The sequence below is a fragment of the Camelina sativa genome, chromosome 3, assembly GCF_030686135.1.
Source record: "Camelina sativa cultivar CO46 ecotype springtype chromosome 3, ASM3068613v1".
In the NCBI taxonomy this organism is placed as follows: Eukaryota; Viridiplantae; Streptophyta; class Magnoliopsida; order Brassicales; family Brassicaceae; genus Camelina; species Camelina sativa.
This window is the reverse complement of record NC_141882.1, coordinates 13,703,554-13,716,258: the sequence shown is the minus strand read 5'-3', so window position 1 is coordinate 13,716,258 and position 12,705 is coordinate 13,703,554. Positions and strand designations below refer to the sequence as shown.

Here is a 12,705-nt window from a genome sequence, read left to right as displayed (position 1 = left end):
TGATTGGCTTGTGTTGTAAGAAATTTTGTTCTCACCTCTTGATTAACAACGAGGAGAAGAATAAAAAAACTAGGGTTGACGAACAAAATAAGGATGATCAAGGCACGTGATACGTTAAGAACTAAGTAAAGAGAGAAACACACATAAGTTGTGGCTGATCTTTTATCTTCAGAATTTAAAGGGGAATATTTCAACATTCAATCAACTTGGTGTAGCAACTTGTTATGATTAATTACCATTTTTTTTTCTATGTTTTTTTTTTTTTTTGTTTTTGTATAACAGATTTTCCTTTTTTTTAATAAGAATTCTTCTTGAGAACTAAGGATTTTTTCTCTATATCTTCAATAATCCACTTTAAGCCATCTCCTTTCTTGTTCACATCATAATCTACTCTTGCTTTGAAGGAGATGGAGCCGTACCAAGCGGTCTCTTATTTTTCTGAGATCCAATGCCAAGATCTCGAGACCGAGGCAAATACAAAGATACCTATAGTTGATGTTTTGTCTGTGAAGAGTGACAAAAATACATGTATAAAACTATTTTGGGATTACCTCTGATAGGATGCGACGCCAAAATGTCTACAAAATATTATCTGATAACATTGTCTTATTTTTCAGGAGGTTTCGCTTCCAAGTCAAAATTCTTTGCTTCATCTGCTAGAGTTTTAACAATTCAAACAAAGAAAGTGACAATAATAATGTTTCTCTCAACTTCTTCTTAGAACATGACACCTGCTTTCCTATATATCTGACACGTGTACTCACCTTTTATTCGAAACCATACACTTTCCTTTTTAGTTTTAGGCCCAAACAAATAACTTCAAATACAAGCCCATCAAAAAGTAAACGCTTTCACTTCTTACCTTCTTCAATCTTCGCCATCGTTCCCACACCTCTAATGTTTCTTCGCCGTTTCGTTCCCCTTTATCAGCATAGGGGAAAAAACTCTCGCTCAGTCAAGAAGCTACACACTAGGGTCGACGATGGGACCATAAATGTTGATCTCTCTAACAGGTTTGTTTCAAAATCCAATTGGGTCTCATCACTGTTTACGCTTCATTTCCATTGAATCTCCAATCCAGCATCATCTCCGTTTTCCCCATTTGGTTTAATTTTAAAATCTCCTAAACTTATTCAAATTTGGTTTAATTACCCTCCACTAACATTCAATTCTAATCCATAAGATCCCTACCAGCTATTCCAATTGTATGTGACATTAATTTTTATTCATCTTCGTTTTCAAAAAGGTTTGAATCAAATTTTATTACAACTTTCCCAAATTTAGTTTAAGTATCCTCTACTACCATTAATTTCTAATCCCTAAGATCCCCACCAGCTATTACAATCGTATGTGACATTAATTTGTATGCATCTTCGTGTTGAAAGAGTTTTGAATCAATATTCATTATTAGTTTTTAAAACCAAAGTTAAGATCCGCAAAAAAAAACTGTTTTGATTTTTACAATCACAAATTTCAATATGATCCTCTCGATAAATTAGAATAAGAGAAAATATTACTACCGTTGTGTTATTTGAATTACAGAATCCCATTAAAGCATATCATGCGTTTCCCTTTTACGTTTTGGTCCACTTGATAACGTTGAAAAAAAAACCAAACGCCTATGATTTTATGATCATTAACATTGGACTTTAATCCCTGATTTCTCTCCCTCTAACACTGCATTCCGTTGCCTTTTAAATACCAACATTTGACGACAGTTACCTTCTCTATCACACCATGGGCAAAACTAAAACACTTCCTCCCTACTCTACCTTAGAGATTCAATCTCCAACGAAACACACAACACTTGTAACAATAGGATCGTTGTTGGGGTTATCCATATTTGGGAAGTTCGAGACTTTCGAAGAAACAATATCTTACTAAGTCTTGAATGTCTCCTTCTTGATGAGAATGTATGTTATCTCTACTATTCTCCATGGTGACCCGTAATTTAGCTGCATTTTAACACATTTACCTCACCTCTATTTCAGGGTTGTGCTATACAAGCTTCAGTACAGGAAATACAACCCAACAAAAGTTTCTCATGGTATTAGCAAAGTACGGTTAGAGGGAAGTAAAGAACTAATGCTCTCATCTGGATCTGAAGATGAAAGTATCAAAGATGAACCAGGATCGAAAACTCCGAAACACGCCACCAAGCCACATGTAAGGAAACACTTATTCCACTGGTTTAAGGTCTTCACTATTCTCATTAATAAACTTGCAAACTTAAATAGGCGATTACAACTGGGAATAACCTACGACCCACATCTGAAGTTGGGCCCTCTACTAAGAAATGTCGTTCTAAATTGCCTACACTTACCATGTGTTACGAGCGTACTTAATCTAATCTTCCTTCCATCTGCACTGACAAACACAGGGAATCTGTTTTGGTTTCATCGGAAACAGATGTTGAATCTCCCATAAACGAAGTGGAGGAAGAAGAAAGCCACTTGCCCTTAGATGAACCCTAAACACATGTATGCAATTTCCTATTCTACACAATATAGGGACATACTACTCACTTTATTTTTCTCTACTTGCCATGTGTAATAGGTGAATTCTGCTGGTTCCATCGCAGACAAAACAACTGTGGTTCAGGTCTCTACTACTTCTGCAAGACCAGTGAGAAATCGCCGCCCAAACAGGTTTTTGCCAAGTTTGCTTCTATTAACATGTCATCTGCTCCTTTTATTTTCCTAACCTCAAACATGTCGTCACTATTCAGGAAATATGAAGATGGCTTATCCAGAGATCAAACATTTGGCAGGTTCGTCATAAAGTAACTTGATTGCTTAACTTTAAAACTTGGTTTTTGCTTCCAATTCTCTGAACCTCCTCTCACAGGACATGTAACGAAAAAGCTGTCACCAAGGTACAAGGCACCACAGATGTTAAGGAGGATAAATCAGTAATTGTATTATCTGGTATTGAAGATGTAACCACCTTAAACAAAGAAGATGAAGTCAAAGAAGATGAAGTCAAAAAAGATGAAGTGAAAGAAGACAATGACCGGCCATCACAAGTTTTTTTTAATTAAATTTAGGAAAATAAACAGAAAAACTGTTGAACCAGGTTATGCTTTTAATTTTACAAGTATGTTTAAACAGACAAATACTGATGGCGAGGTTTCCGAACTTATTGCGATATTAAGCCCACTGGACTCCACGGCAGCCCACCGTACGTATGCTTCAAGAGCACGAAGATGTATATTTGTTGGATATCCATATGGGAAGAAGGTCTGGAGATTGTATGATTTTGAGAAAGAGGAATTTTTTGTGTCGAGAGATGCGATTTTTGTGAAGAAGTGATTCCGTTTGCAAATGCTGAAGTTAACATCTCTGGAAAAGATGTGGAGAAGATAAAGAAGGATTGTGGGCTCCTATTTCTACAAGCCATTTTTTAGATGAAGAAATTGGGTCTAGTTTGGTTGCACCCTTAATGGGCCAAATAAATTCTGCAAGTCTATTAGAGACCAACCACGTGCCTAGCAGCCCACCAGCTGAAATTTCTTCTTCTTCGATGGAAACTCCATCTCCCACATCTTCACAACCTGACGCTCCCAATTCACCAAGAGATACTTCCTCCATGTCTTCTGATACACCACAAAATTCGCCTAGCCGGGATGCAACTACGGTGGTCACTCCGCCATCATCTCCGACACCCGCTGTTGTGGTTGAAGAACCTGCTCCGGTGATTCCGCTTCGACGAGGAACACGACCACGTACATTTCCGTTAGAGCAAAACACCAACTTGTCTTTCTCTAGTTCTCCTTTGCTCTCGGATCCTGAACCGTATCAACGTCTGATTGGGAAACTGATTTATTTGGGATCAACAAGATCCGATTTGGCTTATTGTGTACATCATCTGGCACAATTTATGAAGAATCCAAGAGAGGACAATGGGCAGGCAGCATTACGGGTTGTATGCTACTTGAAAGGGACTGCTGGCCAAGGTATTTTTTTACGAGCACTGAAGAATTTCCAGATCACAGGCTGGTGTGATTCGGATTGGTCAGGTTGTCGGAACTCAAGACGTTCAGTGTCTAGGTATTTTGTTCAGGTTGGCGATTCCCCTGTCTCATGGAAAGCCAAAAAGCAGGACACAGTGAGTATGTCTTCCACCGAGGCAGAACATCGGGCCATGGCATACATCACCAAAGAACTTTTGTGGCTGAAACGTGTTCTTCATGATCTCGGCGTCAATTATGATCAACCAATGCGTACTTTATCCGCGAAAAAATACAGAAAGGTATTATTGCACCAGTTCATGTTGATAATAGTGCTCAGTTAGCCGACATCTTTACAAAACCACTTGGTGAACAATCATTTGAAGATTTTCATGTCAAACTGGGCATTTTAAATTTCCATGCTCCAGTTTGAGGGAGGGTATTGCGATATTAAGCCCACTGGACTCCACTGCAGCCCACCGTACGTATGCTTCATTGTCATCAAGTCTCCGTCAATCTCTCGTCAATCATCTCCATCTTCCTTATACGCTTCTGCATATCTCTCTGCGTATATTTATGTATCTTCTGTAGTTAATATTGATTGATTGTGTACGTATCCTCCAAGCTAAAAGACTGTATATAATTGTTGGCCATGAGCTCATGAATAAAACAGAGAATTCTCGATTCTGTTCAGAACTACCTGCAAAAACAAGGAGAAAGCACCGAGCAACCAGGTGATTTGGAATTTGGTTGAAACACAATGTGAAACCCTTTCTTGCCTGTAATTTAAACTTTACACCAACAGGAGACATGGAGCTGAAGATGGATTGCTCTCGGTACTCCCGAAGAAAGAAAACACCCCCAGGTCAATATTTTAAACAAATCAAATCATTGACCTAAAATAGTTAAAGGTTGGAAATAGTTAGTTGGCAAATATGTTTTCTTTGGGCGATAGGAAAACGACCGAAACAGTATCTCCAAAAGTTACAAGGACCCGACGTATTAGCGGACGCAAAAATCAAATCAACTCATCTGATTCTGAGAGCGAATAAACACCATTGAAACATGTGAAGTACAGAACCTACATGTTTTTCCTTCAGGTGAGGCCAACTATTTCTGATCTGACACCTTAAATTTAATTTTTAGAACACTAAGTTGGTGAGGAGAAAACATCTGTGACTATAACCGCTGGAGGCTTTTATCTTTCAATAAAGTTGAACACTAAGATGGTGAGGAGAAGACATCTGTGACCATCGTTGCTCAATCTGACGGCTTTTTTATTTATTTTTATGCCCACAACTTTTATTTCACTTATCCCATGTTAAATTAAAACCATTTGGTACCTCTTAACAGAGTTCAAACATATCTATTGTCTTTATTATTTATATTTTCCTTCAACATTTATATATTAGTAGTTTCACAGCCACAAAGATTCATACACACCATTATTTCTGAGGTATTTTATTTATAATATTTTTTTCAGTACTGAATTATGAGAAAAGAGGGTCCAACTATTATTATTAGTAAAATATCTATTTTATAAGATTATATTTAATATTTTAGAGAAATTCTCCAAAATAAATATATTTTTGTTCCACAATTAAACTTATCTTGTCACGTCTTCCTAGAGGTAGTGTATATAGATTATAGACCATGACATGACTTTTTGCTGAATGTGATACTCATCATGACTACCAATAGTCTTGGGCATTCGTTTATCAGTTCGGATTGGGTTCGGATATTTCGGACTTCGGGTATTTCGGGTTTATAAATTATGGCATCATTTAGGTATTTTAGAAATTTTGGTTCGGGTTCGGTTCGGGTTTTTTCGGGTTCGGTTTGATTTGAGTAATTTTTTTAAATACCAAAATATATTCAATATTTTGTAGTTTTGTTCGGTACAAATATTTTTTACCCGTTTGGAACCGAAATACCCATATATATCTATAATACCCTAATTATAAATTGAAAAACTAGATCAAATTTCATGAAATTATACCTAAAAATCATACCAAAATACCTAAACCAAGCAAAATAAGCAAGAAAAAAACATAATCCTTAAACAAAATAATCCAAAACATAAATAAGTAGTAGAGTAGTAACATCCAAAATCAAATTCAAAATATAAAGGCTAGAGTTATTGAGAAAATTCAAAGAAACATCAAACATCCAAATAAGAGAATCAATCAATGAAAAGTACTAAACTCCCGTTATAAACCAAGTATCAAGATGAAAGAGACTTACCTTTGAATGAGTCTTAGACGTCTCTGTAAGAGGAGACAAAGAAAAGAAATTTAGAGAATCCAGTTTGAGATTTGAGATCGTGGAATATTATAGAATTTATAGAAACAAAAAAAAACTCATGTAGAAAGAGGGCAGAAGAACCGATAAACACATAGGTTTCAGTGAAGCGTGAGCGGGTGCGGAGAAGGAAAGGCCAAACACTTACGGGAATGAGCAACGACGAAATTCTTCTTTTTGGCAAATTCGACCTAGGGTATTACATATACAAAGGGGGGGGGGGGGGGAATTAGTATATACATATATGTTCGGATATATTTGGGTACTAATTGGGTATCGGGTATTACCCGAACCAAACCGATACCCAAAAGTATTTATAATCAAGATCCAATTAATATAATGTGGAAGATCCATACCCAATCCGAACCACGGTTTTTCGGTTTGGTTCTAATACGGGTATTTCGGATCGGGTATTTTTCCCAGGTCTAACTACCAATATACATGGTCACGAATTAAATAGAGATTATGTAACTCCAACTTGATGGTTTTCATGCAACGTAATATCCACTTAATTTGTTGGCCCGTTCTTTTCACGTAATTTAGAGACTGCTAAACTTGTAAGTTAATAGTAAAAAAAACATTCAGAAGAACATAGCCAGAACTTGAGAGGAGTCTAGAATTTTTTTTTTTTTTTTTTTTTTTAAATTGTAGCTAAAGACGAACAAAAAAAGGGAAAAAACCATTCCAATCGATTGACTTCTTCAATTTTACATTTGTCAAATGTTTTAACCTACCTCTGATTCTTCATTTTTTTGGCTTTGATATATTTTTTTATCAATCGTCATAAATAATTAAATGAAATTGAATTAATGAAATAAGTATTTAAATGAAACCAGCATAATTTAACTGTTTCACGTTGACGGATATTACTATTCTGTCATTTTTAGTGGCGGTACAAACAGGAAAATTAGTTTTAAGGTTTAAAGTGTTAGTGAAATCATTTTAAATGTTTATAGTGTTAGTGAAAATATCTCAATGTTTAAAGTGCTACTCAACCACACCTTAAAAATTTAAAATATAATTTTCCCCTTAAAAATCACCAACTTACTCCTTACAAATTTAAACACCCATAATTTGCTCCCACGGCAAATTATGCATATAATAAAAACGTTGTTATCCTGTGTTATTATATTATGTGGATTTTATACACTCAGCTATTATATAACGAGGAGCAGAAACTACACAAAATATAGAAATTGTCTCGAAATCGAAGATAACAACCCAAAATGCAACGACAAGGCTAGATGTGGAAGTACTAATAGGAGAGCTTGAAAATGGCCAAACACAAGGCACCGAAGAAGAAGAGGTGGAATGCTCAATATGTCTCTAAGATATAAAAGGGGACAAAAACATAAACACACTACTATTCAATCATAAATACCATCATGAATGTATTATCACTTGGTTACAACACAAAACAACATGCCCAATTTGTAGAAGACAATTACTTTAAGCTTTACTATTTTTTGTATTTCCAAAAAGAACCCATGAATAATACCATTTTCCTATTCAATAAAACAACAAGACTATCAAAATATATTTTTCTTATATATACATTACGGTAAATGTTTACTACTACCACAAAATCCAACTCCATAGTAGACTATAAATTGGAAAAATAATGTAGGAAATGGTTACTCAAGCAACACAAAACAATAAATTAACAAAAAAAAACCAACACACAAAAAAAACAAAGACAATGCAAACTAAACCCGTGCGTAGCACCGGATAACTACTAGTATATATATATAATTATTTTATAATAGTACATGATACCAAGAGCTGTGAATGGATTTGTAAGAGATGCGCCGCAATTACATATGAATCTTGACATGTCGACGACGTCACAGATAAAGAAGAAAACCTCGCAGATATGAGATATCTCTTGTTAAGACCTTTTAATTCACTTGATTGCAATATGTGTGTTTGCTCCTTTATCTGACATTGGCAAGCAATATATAGTAATTAATTACTTCTTTCTAAATCTTCAGTCGTTGCTGACTTTAAGTGAAAATCTTAATAAAACATACTTTCTTTAAGAACTTCTTTGATAACTTAATTTTTACAGCCACAAAGAGAGAATACAAATACAACTTGGGTCACGAGAGCATTTTCAGCTAACTTGAGAGGTAAGGTAAACAATCAGGTTTTGACACCTTTAAATTTTAATCATATTCTAAAAGACACGAAGCATCAAATTTTTTAACGCTCTCAAACGTTTAACGATCTTGTTCCAGGTGAACCACGTTCCTCACTTGATGATCTTCTTCCGTAGATGATGTTGATGTTCTCTGTTCTGGTGCACTTATAGATGTTGCAGCATATGCTGTCTTCATAACATCAAACCTAAGGTCCTCGACATGATCTACAAAGTAGTAGTAAAGTACTGATTCTTTTTCTACTCTAACACCTTGGATTTCAACACTTTGGAGAGTGTTCCTTTCGGGATTAATGTAGAAAACATTTAATGGTTTAGATGCAATATTGTTCGCCAAAACAATTTCATTAGAAGCAGTCACACCAACAATAGAAACATAGTCGTTTCGATTGACTTTATTCTCACCCCTCAAAGTGTAAGCATATGCTGTCCATTCATGTTTCACAACGTCCCTTACAACCCACATACATAACTTAAGGGGAAGTCCACCATTATAATCATCTTCAAAATTAATCACACCTAATTTACCCTTATAGTTTATCAATTTAGTAGCCCAAGATCTACTAGGGCAGTCTGAGTTTAGATTTAGATACTTAAATTTCTCAGACCTAACATCAAAGCAAACTACCACATCATAGGTGTCAAAAGGTGATTGACTTAAATAATACAAAACCCCATTGATGCATATCTCTCCACTCCAAAAAGGAGGATAATGGGGGTAAAGGACATTGGATATTTCTCCACCTCATATTTTCAGTTCCTAATGTCAGAATATCAAAACTCAATTCATCAGAAACTCTATTGTTCAAGACCAAAACCTTGAATTGCTTGCCAATGGGATCAAACCCTAAAAAACCATCGAAGTTTTTGTTGAGGTCAGGTGGTAAGATCGCATATTGTCCCGTGCTAGGGTTACATATCACACGCACTTTATAGTCTCCATCATTTGGGCTCCGCATTTTTTTTGTTCCCCCATCCTTTGAGATTCGCGTATTAGGGAAATAAGTCAAACCAGAAACATATTTACAATAGTAAGGATACATGTCTTTCGAGAACTTCATATGAAAACTGTCGGCTACTACAAGAGACGACTTCTCATAATGACTCTAAGGCTGAGGAGAAGAGAAGAAGCTCCACTCACCGTCTTGTTCGACCCCAATTAAGAAACGTGAATTAGATGAAGATCTGGTATGGAACAATTCAGTGAAATCTTGACGGCAAATAATAGACGCCCATAACTTCGACACGCAGCGAAACCTCCTTATTGACTTTGCAGGTAATCTCGAGAGTATCTCAGGAATGAGATCATTAGGGAGGGAAACTGAGTTTGCTCCTCTAGTCATAATCGTTATATTAATTTACTTGTTAGAGAGAGATGTGAATACATATTGAAGAGTCTCTGAAATTTATACATATAAAAATGGAATACATATTATTGGGAGATGAATTTGTGTAGATTTATTGGTTTTAAAAGTGAAGAGATTTTAAAATGCTTCTAAGATTTTTACTAAATTTTTCACTGATTATCATTGATTTGCATTAATTTGTATCCCTCCACATTATTTTCTATAAAGAAATATATATGTATTTCTTAAAAATAATCTCTATATTATACATTTCAACTTTATGTGGGGAGGGTGGGTGGGGGTATTGGATGAGAAACTTTAACAGAATAGAATAGAATAGAATTGAACAATATTCTATGAAAAAAATCCTTGAACAATATGAGAGATGGTGCAACATGCACAAAGAAAAAATAATGTATCTTAGAAGCCAAGTGTTATTATATAGAAGAAATACCCCATAAATAAATAAATTACAAGGAAAAGGTAAATTCAAAATCTAAATGTGTTATCCGCTATTAGTAGCTCAGAAGCCAAGTGTTATTCAAGATCTAAATATGTTTATGCGCTATTAGTAGCTTAGAAGACAAGCACCACAAGTATACATTTTCATTGAAGAACTTCACATTTATAACAAGTATGGCAGTTAAAACGGACATATCTAAGGCATACAACATACTGGAATGGCAATTTCTCCGTGATACAGTGCATCATATGGGTTTTGATAATAAATGGATCAGATGGATAATGAAATATGTGGAATCAGTCACTTTTTCTACATTGATAAATGGCACACCAGTGGGAATGATAACACCAGAAAGGGGTATAAGCCAAGGTGACCCTCTATCACCTTATCTCTTCATCTTATGCTCTGAAGTCCTGAGTCATCTTTTACAGAAAGCAGAAGCATCCAAGAAGCTTAAGGGAATGAAAATAAGCAATATTGGTCCAAAGATAAACCATCTATTATTTTCAGATGATGCTCTCTTCTTTTGTCATGCCCACACAAAGTCCTGCTCAACGATAATGAATATCCTATCTGAGTACAAATTGGTGTCAGGACAAGCAGTAAATCTACATAAATCAGCGATAACTTTTGGCTCTAAAGTTGATCCACACATGAAGACAAGACTGAGGAGGATACTCAACATTCATAATGATGGAGGTTGTGGAAAGTATCTAGGCCTACCAGAACAAATTGGCAGAAAGAAGAAGGAGATCTTCGACTTCATTGTTGAGAAAGTCAAGAAGACGACAAATGGTTGGTCAAACAGACTGCTTTCAGATGCGGGTAAAGAAATACTAATTAAAACAGTAGCTCTTGCCCTTCCAGTTTATACAATGTATTGTTTCAAGCTGCCTAAAGGAATTTTTGAAGACATCAATGGTTTATTAGCAAAATTCTGGTGGAAGAAAGGAACAAACAGAAGATCAATGCATTGGCTAGCCTGGAAACGTCTTGCTTTACCAAAGAAAGAAGGGGGTTTAGGATTTCGAGATATTGAACATTTTAATGTAGAAATGTTGGCAAAGCAAGTCTCGAGAGTACTACAAACACCTACCAGCCTGTTGTCAAGATTATTGAAAGGAAGATACTTTGCAGACTCTAATATCTTAGATGCACCACTCGGGAAGAAACCTTCTTTTGTATGGCGTTCACTTATGGAAGGTAGAGACTTATTAAAGAAAGGAATGCGTTTCTTAATTGGGAATGGGAAAAAAACAAATATCTGGAAGGATCCACGGATACCAGCACATCCTCCAAGAGCGGCAACAACTATAGAGAACAGGGCATCAGGTTTCACTTCAGTTAACGAATTGATAAACGAAGACACAAAGACTTGGAACTTAGATCTATTGGAAGAGTTCATTGTTCCAGAGGATGTTGCCTTAATAAAAGACATCAAACTAAGTTCCCAATCAAATTCAGACCTGCTAGGATGGCATTACACAAAGACAGGTTTCTATACTGTAAAGTCTGGATACTGGTTAAGTACACATCTCCAAAACAACATACAAGACTTCAATCCACCTGCAGGATCCGAGGAACTCAAAAAAGCAGCATGGCGGGTGAAAACAACACCAAAGATAAGGCACTTTCTATGGCGATTAATAACAAAAACCATAGGCGTTAAATCCATTCTATATCAAAGGCGAATATTAAGAGATCCAATATGCTCCAAATGCAATGCCTTTGAAGAAACTCCAGATCATCTTTTCTTCACATGTCAGCATGCAAGTAACATATGGCGAGGTACAGTATTTTCACATTCTGGTCTCCTTGATTCAACAATTCCATTCACAGAGAAATTGAAGATGATAATGGAATACAATAGCAATACCAACTTGTCCAATTTGCACAACCAACTGCCTCTTTGGATACTTTGGAGAATATGGAAAAGTCGAAATATGCTTTTCTATCAAGGGAGAACAATTCTTTGGCAAATGGATATTCAAAAAGCTATTACGGAACCAACTGAATGGGCTGACACCAGGTCTACAGATGATTCGCACCAAAACACAGCAAGACAGCAAACACAACAACGCTCATCTTGGAAAAAACCGAACATAGGTTATATTAAATGCAACTATAAATGTCGCTTACTAGGTGATGGAAGACCATCAAAGGCAGCATGGATTTTACGTGATGAAAATGGATTTTTCTTAGAAGCTACTATCGATGTAGGACAAAAATGTACAGGACCATTGGAAGCAGAACTCCAAGCGCTCCTATTAGAAATGCAACAAGTCTGGAATAAAGGATACAAAAATGTGGTTTTCGAGGGAGAAAATAAACTGGTGAAGCGACTAACTGAAGGCAGCAGCAAAAATTTCGGATTACACAACTGGGTAAGAGATATCAACTTGTGGAAAGAGAGGTTTAGTTCCGTATATTTCCAATGGACGCCAAGAAACAACAATATGGTTGCAGACCGTCTAGCAAAAGAAGATAT

At 35.9% G+C, this 12,705-nt stretch overlaps 1 protein-coding gene and 1 pseudogene across 3 annotated transcripts; one reads left to right on the top strand and one right to left on the bottom strand.

The window, feature by feature from the left end:
• Window positions 1-801: 801 nt before the first annotated feature.
• On the top strand, window positions 802-5,371 carry LOC104777146 (uncharacterized). 3 transcript variants are annotated; one of them, XR_015592322.1, is made up of 8 exons: window positions 848-1,013; window positions 1,719-1,913; window positions 1,992-2,166; window positions 2,381-2,480; window positions 2,557-2,648; window positions 2,729-2,770; window positions 2,848-4,814; window positions 4,905-5,371. XR_015592322.1 is itself a non-coding variant. In XM_010501356.3 (6 exons), exons 1-3 carry the CDS (start codon window positions 898-900, stop codon window positions 2,343-2,345), a joined length of 399 nt encoding a protein of 132 aa, XP_010499658.1. In that variant the 5' UTR covers window positions 808-897; the 3' UTR covers window positions 2,346-2,480; window positions 2,557-2,648; window positions 2,729-2,770; window positions 2,848-3,115. The 3 variants fall into 3 exon arrangements, 1 of the variants encoding a protein (XP_010499658.1); XR_015592321.1 differs by lacking the exon at window positions 1,719-1,913 and having other exon boundaries at window positions 802-1,013; XM_010501356.3 differs by lacking the exons at window positions 1,719-1,913; window positions 4,905-5,371 and having other exon boundaries at window positions 808-1,013; window positions 2,238-2,480; window positions 2,848-3,115.
• Window positions 5,372-8,392: 3,021 nt separating this feature from the next.
• On the bottom strand, window positions 8,393-9,751 carry LOC104778993 (F-box protein At1g31080 pseudogene; annotated as a pseudogene).
• Window positions 9,752-12,705: the final 2,954 nt, after the last annotated feature.